Below are 20,236 nucleotides of genomic sequence, written 5' to 3' on the forward strand. Positions count from 1 at the left end.
TTCTTTGTAGTTGTGGTGTGCGGGTTTTCTCTTCTCCAGTTTTGTTGCTCGGGCTCCAGGGCACTTGGGCTCTGTAGTTTGCCGCACGCGGGCTCTCTTGTTGAGGTGCGCGAACTCAGTAGTTGTGGTGCGGGGCCCAGCTGCCCCACCGCATGTGGGATCCTAGTTTCCCGACCTGCGTTCCCTGCATTGCAAGGTGGATTATCTACCACTGGACCATCAGGGAAGTCCCCCAGGATGCTTTTTTTTAAAGGCAACAAAAAAGTTTGCATTTTAGCTTATGTTCTACAGTTGACTTGTATAGAGGTCATGGACAAATCCTGTTTGTGTACTGGCAAAATTAGAAATGTATTTTTCACTTACATTTCAAAGCATATGACATTTTGTAAGTAAGCCTGGGTTATTTGCCAAAGGTACCAGAGGTCCTGGAGGGCTTTGCCAATTTAGCAGCTCCTGGTGTGTGTGCACACCATGTACTTACTTATTATTAGTTAATGCAGACAGTCATCAGAATTCCTTATCTCTGTGAAATAAATAAACTGATGGTGTTATTGTCTAGCCAGCTGTTGGTTGTATGAAACTGTTAACCTGTTAAGATCTGACTGCCTGCTATGTGTATGACACTGTGCTAGGCGCTGTAGAGGATATACCTAGGAACCATATCACTCCCCTGCCTTAGGACTTCCTAGTCCCTGCAGAACAAAGCACCCTGAGCTCTGTGAAACTAGTCTGTAAACTCTCAAACTGGAACAAACACCACAGTCACCTGGAGGGCTTATGAAAGCACTGATTGCTGGGCCTCACCCCCAGACCTTGATTCTACCTTCGGGGCCCTAGAGTTTACATTTCTAACAAGTTACCAGGTGATGTTGATGCTGCAGATCCAGGAACCACACTTTAAAGAATTGCTATCTTAGTATTCAGTGAAGACTTGCTGACTAAACAGTGCTCCTTTAGATTGTATTATGACTAAAGAAAAGAGATTTCAATGGTTTCAATAACATTTTCAGTTTCTTTGAGGTTTTTTGTGTGTGTGTGACTGCATTGGGTCTTGCTGCGCGCAGGCTTTCTCTAGTTGCGGCAAGCAGGGGCTACTCTTTGTTGTGGTGCGCGGGCTTCTCGTTGCGGTGGCTTCTCTTGTTGCGGAGCATGGGCTCTAGGCGCACAGGCTTCAGTAGTTGTAGCGTGAGGGCTCAGTAGTTGTGGCTCGCAGCCTCTAGAGCGCAGGCTCAGTAGTTGTGGTGCACGGGCTTAGTTGCTCCGCAGCATGTGGGGTCTTCCCGGACCAGGGTTCGAACCTGTGTCCCCTGCATTGGCAGGCGGATTCTTAACCACTGTGCCACCAGGGAAGCCCTCCTTGAGTTTTTAAAGTTGGTTCTTTGTAGGGAAGTGTGGTTATGGAGAATAAAAATAGTTACTATTTTTGATCACTAACTATAATATCAGGCAACAATACTAAGTACTTTATATAATATTTCATTTAAAATATGTAATATGGGGACTTCCCTGGCGGTCCAGCAGTTAAGACTTCGCCTTCCAATGCAGGTGGGGGTGTGGGTTCGATCCCTGGTCGGGGAGCTAAGATCCCACATGCCTCGTGCCAAAAAACCAAAACATAAAACAGAAACAATATTGTAATAAACTCAATAAAGACTTTAAAAATGGTCCACATCAAAAAAATCTTTAAAAAAATAAGTAATATGATTTCATTTAATCTTCCTAACTTCCAAGCACAACTACCTATTGAATCAAGGTGTTTGGGCGTTTCTTAAAAAAAAGTTGATTTCTGAAGAATATTTTTTATTGGGTCAAAGTGTTTGGGAAAAGGTCTTATTCAATTACAGAGTTGTTTTCATTTCTTTTTTATGTAAATTAGATAAAGGTGGAAATTTTCCATGAGTAGAATATTGGTCGTTTTGATTGTGTAGTGCATGAGTATTTATATTGTAATTACTTATAAACGACTCATAAACAGTTTAATATAAATTAATAGTCCCGGTTACCTTTTTTTTTTCTTTCTTTCTTTTTTGCCTGCGTTGGGTCTTTGTTGCTGCGCGTGGGCTTTCTCTAGTTGCCGTGAGCTGGGGCTACTCTTGGTTGTGGTGTGCGGGCTTCTCATTGCTGTGGCTTCTCTTGTCGCGGAGCATGGGCTCTAGGCGCGCGGGCTTCAGTAGCTGGGGCTCGTGGGCTCAGTAGTTGTGCCTCACAGGCTCTAGAGCGCAGGCTCAGTAGTTGTGGTGCACGGGCTTAGTTGCTCTGCAGCATGTGGGATCTTCCTCGACCAGGGCTTCAACCCGTGTCCCCTGCGTTGGCAGGCGGATTCTTAACCACTGAGCCACCAGGGAAGTCCTAATAGTCCCTGTTATCTTTAATTTCAGAGAGGATTGTTCTGGATTCTAAAACGTAGCCAATTTTTTTTTTTTCGTCTGTGCCGGGTCTTAGTTGCGGCATGCGGAATCTTTTAGTTGCGACATGTGGGATCTAGTTCCCTGACCAGGGATTGAACCCGAGCCCCCTGCGTTGGGAGCACAGAGTCTTAGCCACTGGACCACCGGGGAAGTCCCCATAGCCAAATTTTATCCCTGGAATTTGTTTCCAAGCTGGAAGTAAGAGTCAGGGAGTACAGCCGCTTCTGATCACCACTGGGAGGACTGAAGCAGAAATTCACTTGTCTCACATCCATTTTAAACTTTCAAAATAAACAAGGAGAAAACAAATCTCTTCCCTGGCAATCTCCCAGCTTTAATGTTGTCTTACGTAGGAATTTAAAGAATGTGCTTGGAGTTGGTCTGCAAGTAGTAATAAGGGGTTTGTGCTGACCCACATGCACCTGCCTGAACAGTAATTGAGAGGGCAGAAGTTGGCACTGCAAGAAGATGACGTTTTTGGGGGGAGTCCAACTTTTTCTTCAAGCTAGAGTTCTTTAGCACTGCACTTTAGTCACCTGAGCTGCTTGGCCATGGTTAGTCTTATACAGTCTTATGCAGACTAGATAAGGCATTGTTTCTGTGGGTTACCTGGGATCTTGATGTTCAGAGTTGAAGCTTGAATAAAGCTTGAGATGTTTTGTTTGTATTTCATGCTAATAGTTAGGTGTTGCTTGGAGGTGGAGTTGAAATATTGTGGGGTTTGTATTATGGACATTTTACATGAAAATCTGTATTGGAAGAATTTAACATGAAGTTCAAGTAAGCTGAACCAAAGGTTTTATTCCAGAATTTTATATAACCCCATTCTTTCTGTAGTCAGTACCTTTATGACTTCATTGAGTACAGTAGCAGACTAGTATGAGGGTCCTGGAGAGGAGCAGACCTAGAACCATTTCCTAGCACAGCCTTTTGCCCTTAGCCTTGCCATTCTTTGTCCAGAAGAATAATCTAAGCTGGGCAAGCAGCTTTTGTTGTTCAAGGTACTTGAGGTGTTTTTGATGGCATTCTGTTCACGTACTGGCTCCACCTCTTTCCTTGTCTTCCTTCCCTTGTGTAGCCCTTGCCTACCCTAGGCCTGCCTTGGTATTCATAGGCACGTGTTAGCTTTACTAGTGGAATGGATTAAAGGAACTTATATTTTCTTTTCTTAAAAGAAGGTTGCCTTCTAGACATTAAGGATATTCAATGATAAAGAACCTTCTACATACAATGGTAATGTATTCTAGTTGCTTTTTCCATTTCTGTTAATTTAGGCCAGGTGCTTAACATTTATATCCTGCTTATTGTATAGCTGTCCTACTTATTACTGCTGTGGAACTAGCCAGTCCACAACTTAGTAGTGTAAAACAACAAGTGTTTCACTATACTCACAGATTTTGTGTGAGGAATTCAGATGGGAATGGTTTATGGCTGGGACTTCAGTTTGGGGGAATAACGAAAGGCTGGGGGATTTGAGTAGCTGGGCTGGAAGATCCACATCCTAAGACCGCTTCTTCACTCACATATCTGGCACCTTGGCAGGTATTGTTAAAAGGCTGAGCTCAGCTGGGACTTGGCCAGAGTGGCTACATGGGCCTCTCCAGCATGGAGACTCCAGTGTGATCGGACACATGAGGTGGCTCGGTGTTTCAGCAAACAAGACAGAAGCTGCCTGCCTTTTATGACCTTGCCTCAGAAGTCACATAGTATCACTTCTGCCATTTATTCTTAAAACGTTAGAGCAGTCATGGGCACCCAGATTCAAGTGGAAGGGACATAGACCTTTCCCTGTAATGGGAGGTATGTCAAAGGCTTTGGGCTCATGTTTTCCAACCACTATAATAGTAACTCTTTGGGTTTATAATCTGACCTAGCATTTTTTGTGTGACCTTGGACAAGTTATTTAACTTCTTCATGCCCCAGTTACCTCATCTATAAAGTGGGATTGGTAGTAGTAATGACCTCATAGGACTGTTATAAGAATAAGGTCTTCCATGCTGTGGCCTCCCTTACCTCTTTGTCCTCATCTCCTACCTCTCCGCACCCACTACATTCATAGACCCAGGTGTCTTCTTGCTGTTCTTTGAACACACCAGGGACACTCCAACCTCAGTGCCTTGACATTGGCTCTTCTCTTTGAACACTTTTCTTCCAGATATCCACATGGCTAACTGTCTCACCTTCTCCTCTTTTCAAACATCAGCTCAGTGAGTCTTACTCTGACCATCTGTGGCCCTCCCAACCTCCCTAATCCTGATCTGGTTTTTTTTTCCATTGCATTGTTACCTTTAACATATTATATAATTTGCATATTTCTTATGTTTATTGTATTTTGTCAGTTTTCTCTGGTGTACTGAAAGCTCCCTGAGAGCAGGAATGTTTGTTTTGTTTATTAATACTATTTCAAATACCTAGAACATGCTGGTCATTTATTACAGATGAAGAGTAAATAAATATTGCTCGAATTAGTGATTAAATGAGACAATATGTGTAAAGCATTTAGAATGGTGCCTGATTCATAATAAGTAATAGCTAAATGTTAGCCATCATTAGTGGTTTGTTTACTGGTCTTTTCATCTCTCATCTCTATGTTGTCATTTCTCTCATTTCTAGTGTCCTGTATCTTCAGCCTCTTCCCTCAGTAGTTCCAATGAATTCATCTTCTTTCTCCTTTCTTAAAACCTCAGATAGCTTTCTTAAAGGGAGGCTTGATGGAAAGAGTCTGGGCTTAGAAGTGAGGGATAAAGTGGGAGCCTAGGGCTGTGGTTGAGGGAGAGATTCTGAAGACACTTCTGAGGAATAGTGGACCAGATGAGGAGCCAAAAAGTAGGAGCAACAAAACATAAGAGAAATTGGGATTTGGAGTTACAGGTTTGTGTTTGAAACCGGTCTTCAAATACAAGTCACTTAACTATGGGCAAGTTAATTACTTGTCTGTGCTTCATTTAAAAAATTTTAATAATTAAAAACTTTAATTGATATAATCAACATATAACATTGTATTAGTTTCAGGTGTGCAACATAATGATTTGATATTTGTATATTTTGTGAAATGATCACCACAATAAGTCTAGTTAACAGCTAACATCCATCTCCACATATAATTACAGGCTTTTTTTTTTTCTGTTCATGAGAATTAAAAAATCTCTCTTAGCAACTTTCAAATATATAATACAGTATTACTAACTATGGTCACCATGCTGTATATTACATCTTTTTTATTTAACAAAAGAGAATAACACCATCTATTCAGGGTTGTTGTGATTGAAGAAACTAACAAGTATAAAGTGCTTGGCCCAGTCTACTCCATATAATGGGGGTTCTTCAAATGTTAATTCCCTCTTGAGATAGCTTTTGTAGTGTTATTCTAGAAAACTGGATAATCTAAACTCTTTGGTTTAGTATTCAAAGTTCTTGACCCACTTCTCTGTCTTTTTTTTTTTAACTGTTCACCTATATAAACTTAACACTACAGCCAAACAATTCTCCTTGGCTGTCTCTTCATCTAGCAGTTTCACAGCTGCTGGTTGCCAGGTCCTGTGTACTAAGAATACAGAGATTAGATAATTCTTACCCTCAAGGAGCTCATTGTCAAGTACTTTAGTGTAGGAATTAACTAAGCTAAGCAAGGGGATGCAAGACAGAGAAGTACCAGCCTAGTCAAGAACATAAAGGTAAGAAATTGCCAGCAATCATGATGTCAAGGAACTAAAGCCATTTTGTTTTTCAGTGTTAGTGGCATATGAAAGAGTTGTGAGAGGTGAAACTGGCTAGACTTGAAGGTTAAGGGAGGTTCCCCGTCTCCCCCCCCCCCAATCCCCCAAGCTTTTTAAGCTTTCCTTGTGCTGGTGCCTGGCTTGAAATGGCCTTCATCTTTCATTAGAACTCTACTACTTGTCCATCAAAGTCTCCATCCCTTTTTTTCCTTCATCTCGCCCAAATGTGATCATACCCTCTGAGTGCTTAGAGCTGCATTGTCCAGCACACGTGGCTACTGAGCACTTGAAATGTGGCTAGTCTGAATTAAGATGTCTTGTGAGTATAAAATATATACTAGATTTCAAAGACAGTATGAAAAAAGGAATGTAAATCTTACTCTTTTTATGTGTTGAAACATTTGGGAATATATTGGGTTAAATAAACTATTATCAAAATTAACCTATTTTCATGTTTTTTTTTAAATTTATGTTATTTTTTATTTTATTTTTGGCTACGTTGGGTCTTCATTGCTGCGCGCGAGCTTTCCTCTAGTTGTGGCAAGCAGGAGCTACTCTTTGTTGCGGGGCGCGGGCTTCTCATTGCGGTGGCTTCTCTTGTTGCAGAGCATGGGCTCTAGGCGCATGGGCTTCAGTAGTTGTGGCTCGTGGGCTCTAGAGTGCAGACTCAGTAGTTGTGGCACACAGGCTTAGTTGCTCCGCAGCATGTGGGATCTTCCCGGACCAGGGCTCGAACCCGTGTCCCCTGCATTGGCAGGCGGATTCTTTTTTTTTTTTTTTTTGGCGGTATCCGAGCTTCTCACTGTTGTGCCTCTCCCGTTGCGGAGCGCAGGCTCAGCGGCCATGGCTCACAGGCCCAGCCGCTCCGCGGCATGTGGGATCTTCCCAGACCGGGGCACAAACCCGTGCCCCCTGCATTGGCAGGCGGACTCTCAACCACTGCGCCACCAGGGAAGTCCGGCAGGTGGATTCTTAACCAGTGCACCACCAGGGAAGCCCTTTTTATGTTTTTTTAATGTTGCTACTAGAAAACTGCAAATTTCATGCATAGCTCACAAATCTATTGGATGGAGCTTGGAGTATTCACGCTCTGATTTTCTCATGGGGCGGAGATTGCCCCTTGTTTCAGTTACTGTTCCCCGTGTTAGCTCCCCAGCTAGATTATGAGTGTTAAAAGTTTGACACCATACTTTTCTATTTCTTTTATCCCATTATAGTGCCTGCTACTTAGTAAGTGCTTAGCATATAATTAACTGGTCAAAAGCTATCAAGTCAAAGTTTTCTTTAGCCACAATTTATTTGTGCCTTATTCTTCTGAGGATTGGTCAAGTAAATTATTTTTCAGTTTATTTCATTACTATGATAGTTCACTTGCTATGCCAGTAATAAGTGTTTTATTACAAGTGAAACCAATTTGAATTTAAGCATATGAACAATAATAGTTCCCCTTTCCTATTATTCATATTTTTGGAAACGTTTTCATAAACTCAGCTGCAAAAGTCGTATCTTTGATCTGAACAGTGTGAGGCTGTTCTCTTGCTTATTTGTTCCTGTTAATCCCTATATGTCATTTTCCTTATCCTTCCAACAGTTACTGTTCTAACATTTTAATATATTGTCATGCGTGTACATGTATGTGTTCTTAGAAGTGTATGTTTTGTACTTTGTGTAAATATTGCATAGTCTCATCTATGCATCGAATCTGTTGCTTCTAACTGCTGCATAGCACTCTGTGGTATGAGTCCTACCACATTTTACCTACTTTCTGGGGTAGACTACCTGCCGCCTCCCCCCTCCCCCCATGCAATGCAGCAATGAATATCTTCATACATGTCCCCTTGTGGAGCTGTGTAAGAATTTCTTGGGGATGTGTAGCTAGGAGTGGACCTCTTGGGTCACAGGAAATGTCAGATAGTGCCAGGTTGCTCTTCTGGATGGCTCTATCAGCCCACCCTCCCGCCAGTAGTGCACAGGGGTTTTTGTCTCCTTGGTTCCTCCAACATTTAGAATTGTCCAGCTTTCTAATTTTTTTTTCCAGCCTACTAAAGTAGTTTAATGTGCTGCTTCATTATTAACTTGCATTTCTCTATGGTTTTTAGTATGTCTATATATTCCTTGGCTCTGGGGGCCTTCTGTAAATTGCTGCTTTTCCTTTGTCCCTTTTTCTATTTGGTTGTTGTTTCTTTCTTGTAGATTCTTAGGTGTTCCTTGATTTTCTAGATATTAATCTGATGTAGGTTTTAGACATTGCATGTATCTTCTGTCATCTTTCTATAAGACCCTTATTGGACAGAAATTCTTAATTTTGGTGTAACCAACGTTTGCCTTATGTTTGTGCTTTTGAAGTTTTGCTTAAATGCCTGGCTCACAAGGATATATTCTCTCACATTTCACATTAACCCTTTATCATTTTACTTTTCACATGTAGATTTTTTAATCCCTCTAGATTAAAAGGGAGGCTGCCTTTTGTGTGTGGACTTAGGTAGGGATCTAGTTTTATTTTTCTCTGTAGACTGATACCGTGAACCAGTTTTCCCACTGCTATCCATTCAGTGGTCCATCCTTTCCCCACTGGTTTATAGGACTGCTTTCATTGTATCTTGTGTTCCCATACATTCATGTCTTTTAGCTTTGTATTTTGTTGCATTGGTCTGTTTTTCTGTTGTGCCGATACCCTACAGGTTTTCTTTTCTTTAAAAAATTACCGTGGCTTTGTAATATATGTAATCTACGTACCTTTATATGTATCTGTCTGTTGAACTTGTTATTTTTAAATAATTTTAGACTTAAAATTGCAAGATTAGTACAGAGTTCATGTATACTTTTCACTCAGGTTCCCCTGATGTTAACACTTAGATAACCATGGTGCAGTTATGAAAACCAGAAAGTTAACATTGGTTTGATACCGTTAACGATGACTGCAGAACTAATTTGAATTGTCACCAGTTTTTCTCCAGCGTTCTTTTTCTGTTCTAAGTTCCAATCAAAGATCCCACAATTTAAGTTTGTCTAATGTTTTCTCAAAATTAGATTAAGGTTATATATTTTTGGCAAGAATGCCACAGAAAAGATGTTGTGTCCCTCTCAGTGCATGCTTTTAGAGGGTGCAATGAAAGAGATACATCTTGTTACTGGTTTTAACCTTGATCACTTTTCATATCTGAACTTTTTTTTTTAACTTCTTTTTCAAGGCTGACCTGGCAGCCATGAAATATTCGTCCATGTACACTTTAGAGTAAGTTTAAGATTACTCATAAATTACTGGCTGGAAATTTTAATTCATATTGCATTGAACTTATTGATTAATTTGGGTAGATTGTATAATATCTATCTAAGAATATAGAATTCCCCTTTATTCAGAGGACCTTTTATGTCTTTTATTAAAAATTTAAAGCTTTCTCCAGAGTTCTTATATATTCTTAAATAAGTTACTTTCTACCTACTTTTTAGTTTTTATTGCTATGATGAATACTTATTTTTAGTTAAATTTTGTGGTAGGTTACTACTGGTGTAAGGAACTGTAGTTATAGGTTGATCTTGCACCTTGCCAAGCTCTCTCTTGAGTTCTAGTGGTATTTCCAATTCTTTTGGTTTGCAGTTAGATCATATCATCTACAGATAACGACACTTTTTTCTCTCTGAGTTTTTTTTTTTTTTTTAATTTATCTATTTTATTTATTTATTTTTGGCTGCATTGGGTCTTCATTGCTGTGTGCGGGCTTTCTCTAGTTGTGGCAAGCGAGGGCTACTCTTTGTTGCGGTGCGCGGGCTTCTCATTGCAGTTGCAGAGCACAGGTTCTAGGCGCACAGCCTTCAATAGTTGCGGTGCATGGGCTCAGTAGTTGTGGCTCGTGGGCTCTAGAGCACAGGCTCAGTAGTTGTGGCGCATGGACTTAACTGCTCCGTGGCATGTGGGATCTTCCTGGACCAGGGGTAGAACCCGTGTCCCTTGCATTGGCAGGCGGATTCTTGACCACTGCACCACCAGGGAAGTCCTATGTGGTATATATATACCACATCTTCTTTATCCATTCCTCCGTCAATTTAGGTTGCTTCCATGTTCTGGCTATTGTAAACAGCTATGCAGTGAACATTGGGGTACAGGAATCTTTCTGAATTGTGGTTTTCTCCGGATATACGCACAGGATTAGGATTGCTGGATCATATAGTAGCTCTGTTTTTAGTTTTCTAGGGAACCTCCATACTGTTCTCCATAGTGGCTGTACCAATTTACATTCCCACCAACCATGCAAGAGGGTTCCCTTTCTCCACACCCTCTCCAGCATTTACTGTTTGTAGATTTTTTGATGATGCCCATTCTGACCGGTGTGAGGTGATGCCTTTTTGTAGTTCTATGGCTCTTTCTTATATAGACACTTTTTTTTAACATCTTTATTGGAGTATAATTGCTTCACAGTGGTGTGTTAGTTTCTGCTTTATATATATATATTTATATATATATATACACACACACAAATATATAGACACATTTTTAAAGAAGAACTAATATGTATAACATAAAATGGAGTGCATTCCCCATTCACTTTTCTTACTGCCTCTTATATTAGTATTGATATGGCCCCTGTAACAGTTTAGTAGTGCTTTGGCTGAAAGTAACTAAACCTTATACGATGGCTTAACCAAATAAGGGTTTATTTTTCTCACAAAAGAAGTCTGGACAGCTTCTAGCTTTGGTTCAGCAGTTCAGTAATAGTGGAGCTGGTGGTTTTTAAAAATATTTTTGTCTTTTCTCTCACATTTGAGACCTTAACGGCTACAGGGTAACTTATATAGCTCTAGTTGTTACCGTTGCATTCAAGGCAGGAGAAGGGAGGAAGGGGCTGTGCTAGTGTACCTGTCTCCCTTTATGAGAAACAAAAAGTTTTCCGAGGACCCCCCCAGTAGACTTTCCCTAATGAGAACTGACCAGAACTAAGCCATGTGCTACCTCCAGCTACCAAGGAAATTTGGGAAAACAGGAGTTTCACTGGCCATATTGCCTCCCCAAATACACATCTGGCTTCTCTTAGAAATGAAGAAGGGAGGAATGGATATTGAGTAGATACCTACAGTATTTGCCCCATTCCTTAATATTACCTGGCAACTTAAATGTGTTGCATTAAACGGAAGTTTTAGTTTGAAAATGAACACTTTATGGATTTGTTAACAGTGTTCTCTCTTTGACTTGATTCTGCCTAATTTTTAGTAGCACTGCCCATATTCTAGTTTTCATGGTGGATAAAGTGGTTCAGGTCAATTCCTTGAGAAGGAGAAGGATCAGGACTCCTTTAATCTTTTTTTCTTTTTTTTTTTTTTTGGCTGCCTTGGGTCTTTGTTGTTGTGTGCAGGGTTACTCTAGTTGCGGCGAGCAGGGGCTACTCTTTGTTGCAGTGCACAGCCTTCTCATTGCGGTGGCTTCTCTTATTACGGAGCACGGACTCTAGGCGCGCGGCTTCAGTAGTTGTGGCATGCGGGCTTAGTTGCTCCGCGGCATGTGGGATCTTCCTGGACCAGGGCTCACACCTGTGTCCCCTGCATTGTCAGGTGGATTTTTAACCACTGCATCACCAGGAAAGTCCCTGGACTCCTTTAATCTTTGAGATTAAACAGCTCTGAGTGCCTGTTGTGTGTTTAGTGCTGCCACAAAAAGTGGCTACTATTATGTAACTTTTTTTTTTTTTTTTTTTTTGGTCCTCGGTTTATTGTAACCTTAGGGAGAAAAAAAATTCAAGCATGAAGTAATTGGCTAATAGTACAAGAATTCAAAATTATTTGTTAAAATGCTAGGAAATTTTTTCTTCTTTAGGGCCACTGATGGATGCATGGGAAAAATAAAATGAAGGCCAAGAAAAGGCAATTTAATTTGCTTCTGTTTGAGAGAAATTTTTTTTATCTTTTTTTTTTTTTTTTTTTGCAGTACGCGGGCCTCTCACTGCTGCGGCCCCTCCTGCTGCGGAGCATAGGCTCCGGATGCGCAGGCGCAGCGGCCATGGCCCGCGGGTGTAGCCGCTCCGCGGCACGTGGGATCCTCCCGGACTGGGGCACAAACCCGCATCTCCCGCATCGGCAGGCGGACTCCCAACCACTGCGCCACCAGGGAAGCCCTGAGAGAATTTTTTAGTTAAACACATTAGATTTTAAAATTTCAGGACTTTATGTATCAAACTAAATATACTAAGTTCAGTAACTATTGGAATTTAACAAACATCAGATATTTCAATCTGTTATATGAGTTTACACTCTTAAGAGGAAGTACGGGTTTCTTTTGGGTTTGTATTATGATTATTTATTTGCATAAGGGTGTATTAGGTTAGGCTAGGTTATGCTGAGGTAACATACATGACCAAAATCTTAGTGTCTTAACACAGTTTAAAAAAACTGTCAACTTCATTGACTCCATGAAGAGTGATCTCCATTTCCAGGCCATTTGGTCCTGTGACCCTCCATCTTTGGACAGTGTTCTGGGTTCAGGAGAGAAGACCACAGGGCTGGAGTCAAGCCCTGGCAGTAAATGCTTCAGCATGGAAATGACATGTCACTTTCACTCATATCTCATTGACCAATCTTAGGCACATGGCTATTTGGGAACCTCAAGTGAGGGGTGTGAGTTTCTCTGGGAAGTCAGTGTATTGTGGTGGATAATTGTCTACAACAAAGTAGCCAAATAGAGATAGATACAAGCAGAGTACATCCAGAGCCCAAAGGAAAAGAAATTCTGGTGGAATGCAGGGAGAGTCATGGAAGGCTTCATAAAGATGGTGACAGATGACTCAAACATAAGGGAATGAGTAGGATTTTCTTAGGTTTGAAGAGAAGAAAGGGCACTCAAACTGAGGGAGGATCATGCTAAAGAATAGTGGATGATGTAGCGGGAGAGGAGGCATGGATTACATCACAGAGGGCCTTGAATTCATTTAACATTCATTCAGCAACAATGTATTGCACAGCTACTATGTGCCAGGCACTGTTCCAATTTCTGGGAATATCTGATAAGGAACAAAACAGGCAAAGATCTCTGTGTTCTCCTGCAGGTTACATGCTAGTGGATGTAGTGTATCCTCATCTGGTGAATGGTGATATTAGCTGTTCTGCCTGCATCACAGGGTGTGTTAAAGATAATATATGCTGGTACATTTAATAGCATATGAAAAAGTCAAGTTCTTTTTTTTAAAATTCTTATTGGAGTATAGTTGTTTTACAATGGAAACATTAAGCTCTTTACGACTGTAAGGCAGTCCTGTTTATCTTATTTTATGTTACAGCCACATATAGAAGGAGTTAGTTTTTATTATAAGTAGATCGGAGAGTATGCAAAGGTATAAACTAGATGACTATGAATTTTAAGTTTCTGATATTTCTATTTTACATGCAGAAGACAGTTGATTTGCATAAAAGTTAATATTTTGTCTGTTTAACTGTACCTTACTCTATAAAACTTAATACATGAAGGGCTGAATTTATAAAACATATAAATTAGAAAGTGTATGTTTGCATTTAAAGAGCTTTTCTGACCAAAATTTTGGATAGCAGTGTAATTTTTAAAACTATATTTTCATTGCGTAAATAGTAGAACCACTTGACATATACCTCATAGGAACAGGGACTTTGTTTTATGCACTGCTTTCTAACACTCAAAACAAGTGCCCAGCTCATATTTATATAGCATCTGTTATACAGGGCTTCCCTGGTGGTGCAGTGGTTAAGAATCTGCCTGCCAGTGCAGGGGACATGGGGTCAAGCCCTGGTCCGGGAAGATCCCATACGCTGCAGAGCGACTAAGCCTGTGTGCCACAACTACTGAGTCTGTGTGCCACAACTACTGAAGCCCACGCGCCTAAAGCCTGTGCTCCGCAACAAGAGAAGCCACTGCATTGAGAAGCCTGTGCAGCACAATGAAGAGTAGCCGCCACTCGCTGCAACCAGAGAAAAGCCCGCGTGCAGCAACAAAGACCCAGTACAGCCAAAAATAAAAATAAATAAATAAAATTAATAAATTTATTTTTAAAAATCTATTATACATTATCATTTGATAAATATTTGAATGAATGAATAGAAGAAAGAAATTTGGGAGATAAAAATTTCCCGTAATTTAACCATGTGAATGTTACAGTGATCAGTATTTTGATATCATTTATTTAGTCATTCCAATACTTATTAAGTACCTGTTATATGCCAACTGCTAAGATCTAAGGAACAATAAATTACTGTCCCTGTTTTTATGAAACTTACATCTAGTTTGGAAATAAACATAATGGTTATCAAAATTTTTTAAAAACTGTACTCCAGCAGATCTATAAAAATTTGCATTACAATACACCTATTTTGCGTAAAGCCTTAGTGTAATAACTTAGTTGTTATTTTAGTTTTTTCTTTAATCAAGTCCTCGTTTATAATAGGCTATTTTTAAAATTTTATTTATTTTATTTATTTTTGACTGCATTGGGTCTTTGTTGCTGTGCACGGGCTTTCTCTAGTTGCAGCGAGTGGAGGCTGTTCTTTGTTGTGGCATGCGGGCTTCTCGTTGCGGTGGCTTCTCTTGTTGTGGAGCACAGGCTCTAGGCACATGGCCTTCAGTAGTTGTGGCACGCAGGCTCAGTAGTTGTGGCTCGCGGGGTCTAGAGCGCAGGCTCAGTAGTTGTGGCACACGGGCATAGTTGCTCCGCGGCATGTGGGATCTTCCTGGACCAGGGCTCGAACCTGTGTCCCCCACATTGGCAGGCGGATTTGTAACCACTGAACCACCAGGGGAGACCCTATAATAGGCTGTTTTGTAATTTGGAAATTAGAATCTTTTTGTTATAGGAACAGAGTTGTTTAGATTTGTGACCAGTTTGTAAAAGTCTGTTTAACCTAAAATATACATTTACAGTAAAAAACATAGAAATTGTTGTTTGCAATGCAGTATTATGTGATAATTGAATAAAACAGAAGAGAACCTATCCCAAAACCTGGTACATGAGGGACAGAGATTTACTTAGAGGAATATGAAAAAGTAGATAGAAATTAACGTGGGCATTCTGAAAAGGACATCTTTTGAGGACTTAAGTTGATGGCACAAATTCTTACGCTTTTACTGTAAAATACTTGTTTTTCTGTTTTCCTTGATATGAGTGTGTTACAAAGTGTAGTTTCTTAGGTTTATCACCTAGAATCAGGCTTGTTTTGACCTATAGGTAGAGAGAGAGAGAGCATGAGAAACAAGGGACATTTTCCTGGACAAAAAGTTGGAAAAGAGAAAAGAATGAAAGAGGTTGAAAGTGTCTTTGTAGAGTGTCGTGAGAGTGAGAGGCCTTCCTTGAGCAGGAAGGAGTTAGCAGCCATGAAAAGTAGGCAGTGGGGCATGGCATCCTTTGGGCACTAGGGGAAAGAGGAAGCACTAGGCAGCTGGCTGCTTCTACGTACAGAATTGTACACATCAGGCATTTGTATCTCTCGTACCTTTATATTTAATATGGTCAGAGGCATATATGATTTGTTTTACCTTTATGGAGTATATTGAGTACTGTATTCATCTCTTCAACAAACATTTGTCAGGGACTACAGAGTCTGGCTGTGTCTTTAAACACATTGTTTTAAATTATTGTTAGCAGCATAGTTTAGAAAGAAGTTGGGAATCTAGTTTCTCTTTGAATTTCTCACTAGTGATGTGGCAGTGAATAAATCTCAGGGTATCCTCATCTGGTGAATGGTGATATTAGCTGTTCTGCCTGCATCACAGGGTGTGTTAAAGATAATATATGCTGGTACATTTAATAGCATATGAAAAAGTCAAGTTCTTTTTTTAAAAATTTTTATTGGAGTATAGTTGTTTTACAATGGAAACGTTAAGCTCTTTACGACTGTAAGGCAGTCCTGTTTATCTTATTTTATGTTACAGCCACATACAGAGAATATCTCCTTTCTTTCTGAACACCCAGTTGAATTTCAACACTTGGTATTTCTCTTAGCATTTTCTTGTTTTCCTCACAACTTTATATCAGGTGGGCAAATCCCTTTGAAGTGCCACATGTATTGGGATTAAAATTAAAGCAGTGATGTTTTGTTTCTTCAACTAGAGGCTCTTAAAACTTGTCAAGTACCGTGGGTCTCTCATTTCCTAATGTTTGTTGTATGTTTTATTGTAGCACACGTCACATGGAGACGGGCGGCAAGAAGTTACCTCTCGCACTGGGCGCTCTGGAGCACGATGTAGAAACTCTGTAGCTTCCTGTGCAGATGAACAACCTCACATTGGAAACTACAGACTGTTGAAAACAATCGGCAAGGGGAATTTTGCAAAAGTGAAATTGGCAAGACACATCCTTACAGGCAGAGAGGTAAATACAAATTATGCTTGATTTCTGTTAGTACACTTGCTCTGTTTAGTTCCATGTGAGAGAAAGAAAAAGAATGTATATATTTGGGCTAATTAAACATTTTTTTAAGAACAAGAAGCTTATGTATTAATTATGTGGGAGTTCTTTTGCTTTCTCATTTCTTTAAATGTTATAAAGATTATATTGAGTTTGAATAATCTTCTGCATTTAAAAAGAGGTAGTGTTCTTTTTCAGTGGTAAATGTGTACCACCACAGTAAAAATTTTTAACATTATAAGCTCATGGTGCTTGAAAAAATCAATAGTGTTGTCTGTTTTTATAGACTTATCCTCAAGAAGTTTCTTCATCTCCCCAAATATTTTTCTCATAGCTTATGTTTGATAGGTTATTGTGCAGGAAGGCACATGCTTTCCTAATTTTTGTGATATTGGCTTTCTACTCAACCACATGCCGTATTTATTAAAAACGCTTCCATTAAAACTGCTACTAGGGGGACTTTCCTGATGGTCCAGTGGTTGAGAATATGCCTGCCAATGCAGGGGAAACGGGTTCGATTCCTGGTTCGGGGAGATACCACATGCTGCAGAGCAACCAAGCCCGTGGGCCACAACTACTGAGCCTGCTCTGTGGAGCCCACGGGCCACAAGTACTGAAGCCCATGTGCCTAGAGCCGGTGCTCAGCAGCAAGAGAAGCCACCGCAATCAGAGGCCTGCACACCACAATGAAGAGTAGCCCCCGCTCACTGCAACTAGATAAAGCCCACGCACAGCAACGAAGACCCAACACAGCCAAAAATTTAAAAATAATAAAAATAAGTTAATTAAAAACAAAAAACTGCTACTAGGGACTTCCCTGGTGGTCCAGTGGGTAAGGCTCCACTCTCCCAGTGCAGGGGGCCTGGGTTCAGTCCCTGGTCGGGGAACTAGATCCTGCATGCATGCCGCGACTAAGAGTCCGCATGATGCAACTAAAGGATCCCACATGCTGCAGTGAAGATCCTGCCTGCTTCACCTAAGACCTGGCACAGCCAAAATAAATAGATAATAAAATAATTAATAGGGACTTCCCTGGTGGTGCAGTGTTTAAGAATCCGCCTGCCAATGCAAGGGGACACGGGTTTGATCCCAGGTCCGGGAAGACCCCACATGCCACGGAGCAACTAAGCCCGTGCTCCACAGCTACTGAGCCTGCGCTCTAGAGCCCGCGAGCCACAACTGCTGAGCCCACGTGCCACAACCACTGAAGCCTGGGCGCCTAGAGCCCGTGCTCTGCAACAAGAGAAGCCACCACAATGAGAAGCCCACTCACTGCAACGAAGAGTAGCCTCTGCTTGCCACAACTAGAGAAAGGTCTTAGTGCAGCAACTAAGACCCAACACAGCCAAAAATAATAATAATTAATAAATAAATATTTTTTTACGAAACTGCTACTAAACTAACTCCCTCCTCACATTCTACTTATGCAGTAGAGAACCGTTCTGCCTTTTTCTTTTTGACATAGTTTATTGCATTTGGATCTTTGTACCTGCAATTCCTTTGCCTAAAATACACTTCACCCTTTTGTACAGGAGTCACTTCTTCTGGAAAGTAGTCATTGACAGACTCCCTTTCCCCAGGCATGGGATTCATGTTAAAAATCCTGATACTTTCCTTAGATAGCATGTTTTACTATTAAAATTACATAAACAATTATGTTTTACTATTACAATTACAATTATGTTGGAATTGCTTATTAACCTGTCTTCCCCCTCTAGTCTATAGGGTAGACATCAGTACTTTATCATGCTTGGCACATATTAGGTACTTAATAAATATTTATTGAATGAATTTCATGTTACTTTTGAAGGAAGCTTTATAAAGAAATGCTTCCCATGTACCAAAGCCTCCTGATATGTGTGCCAAGGTGGTATTACCGATGTGCCATGGTACTGATGCCTGCAGCCCACCATGCTGAGGGCTGCTGGAGCAGGACCCACCCTGGGTTTGCTACAATTTGCCCTACAAATATTCTGATTTTCTGTGTGTGCTGGGACCTGAAGAAGGTTGGGGAGCATTGGTCTTTGCTAACTAGAGTAAAGACTTACTAAAGACTTTACTAAAGTAAAGACTGTAACTAAAAATTTGCCTCTTCACATTTCATCTCAATTTTAGTGACAGTTCCCTGGTTAAGACTCCTGGTTGTAGAGATGCCTGGACTGCTTTTGGAATCAGTAAATAGCATGAATGGGTGCAGGTTTCTTTGCTGCCCTTGATCAAAAATTTTTGAAATAAGGAACAAAACCTCTGAGTTTATTTCCCCCACCAATCTCGAGTGGTTGCTTGGCCAGTTTCCTTCCATAGGTAGAGATGGTGGGTTAAAAGAGGAGTGGGACAGACAGACCCTCTCCCCTTTTACATAACATGTGTGCTGGAGTGTGGCTTACCATGTTTATATCTAGTAGGTTCTCTCTCCAGAAATGGCTTGAATCTGACTAGATAGTGCGTAAATTAAAACACTTTTTAAAAAATTTGAAATAAACAATTTTTCCCCCTATTGTAGGTCTTAACCAGAATCATATAAAATGTAAACATTATAGAAATTCGTTATGTAGAAAATAAAATTCCTTAAACTTTCTCTCCTCAAAGAGGATCATTTTCAGCAGTTTGGTGTAGATTACCACAGTTTTTTATATACACAGTAACTTTTTGTTTATTTTAACAAAAAGGGACTCATGGGACTTAATGGTAATTTTTCTTAGCAACATACTTGATCACGTCTGGATCTTAGTGCTCATAGATCTGACATTATGTTTAATGGAACGTCATCTTCCAGTGTGTGCTGGTGCCGTAGTTCACCCCCGTTGGTGGGCATTGGGTGGTTTCTGATTTTTTTGCTATTACAAATATCTGCAGTGAACATTCTTTAACATAACTTTCTGTGCTCTCGTTAAGAGTGTTTCTGTAGGATAAATTCCTAGAAGTGTGGAGGTCCTGGGTCAGAGGGGATGAATATTTGATACTGTAATAGGTACTGCTAAATTGGTTTTGAGAGAACGTTTTACTGTTTTGTTAGCCCTACCGGAATGAGAGAGTGCCCATTTTTCTACACCGTTACTAACATTGTAGATAATTTTTGTCTATCAGATGAGCAATAAATCTATTTTTAAAAAAAGATTGCTTTTTCCTGATAACTACTTAGATTGATGATATTTTCGTATATTTGTGTCATTTTCTTTTTAAAATAAGTTTCCTGTTGTATATCCTTTATCCATTTTTCTTTTTCTCTTTTAAAATTTTAGCGATTTAAACATTTTATGTGTTTCAGACATCAGTCTGATCTGTCTGGGTTTCATGTCTTGGTGAGAAAGGTTTACTTCCAGGATTTTTTAAATTGATTCTGTTTTTTCTTCAAATACTCCTGTGGCTGGCATCTGAATGTTTAATTCATTTGGTATGTGTTTTGGGGGATTAGTATGAGGTGTAGGGCTCTAATTTTTTTTCCCCTATGTGCATTACTGCTTGTCCCAGATCATCTGTTCTCTCCCCCCCGTTTATTTAAATTCCCTTTTGTTTCTCTGATTTCATTTATTTAGTTTTGTACCCATATCATGGTGTTTTTATTACTGCACCTTTGGATTGTACGTTTTGATTTTTTTGGAGTAGGTTAAGTCCCCTGCTGATTATTCTTATTTTTTAAAAATTTCATTGCTCTTTTTTGCAGTTTACTCTGTCAGATGAATTTTATTTCATTTCATTTCATTCCATTTCATTATTTTGGTGGCACCATACAGCTTGCGGGATCATACTTCACCGACCA

At 40.2% G+C, this 20,236-nt stretch overlaps 1 protein-coding gene across 10 annotated transcripts in view; it reads left to right on the top strand.

Annotated features, from left to right (window-relative positions):
- Positions 1-20,236, top strand: part of MARK3 (microtubule affinity regulating kinase 3) — a 108,104-nt gene that overhangs the window by 4,664 nt on the left and 83,204 nt on the right. For 9 of the 10 annotated variants that reach the window (XM_060295322.2, XM_030883284.3, XM_060295324.2 and 6 more), the window contains exon 2: positions 16,249-16,440. In XM_060295322.2, coding sequence (XP_060151305.1) covers positions 16,249-16,440 — 192 coding nt within the window. Of the gene's footprint in view, positions 1-16,248; positions 16,441-20,236 lie in introns of those variants that run through there. The other variant, XM_060295326.2, reaches the window with a different exon arrangement.

Source organism: Globicephala melas, chromosome 2 (assembly GCF_963455315.2).
Source record: "Globicephala melas chromosome 2, mGloMel1.2, whole genome shotgun sequence".
Taxonomy (NCBI): domain Eukaryota; kingdom Metazoa; phylum Chordata; class Mammalia; order Artiodactyla; family Delphinidae; genus Globicephala; species Globicephala melas.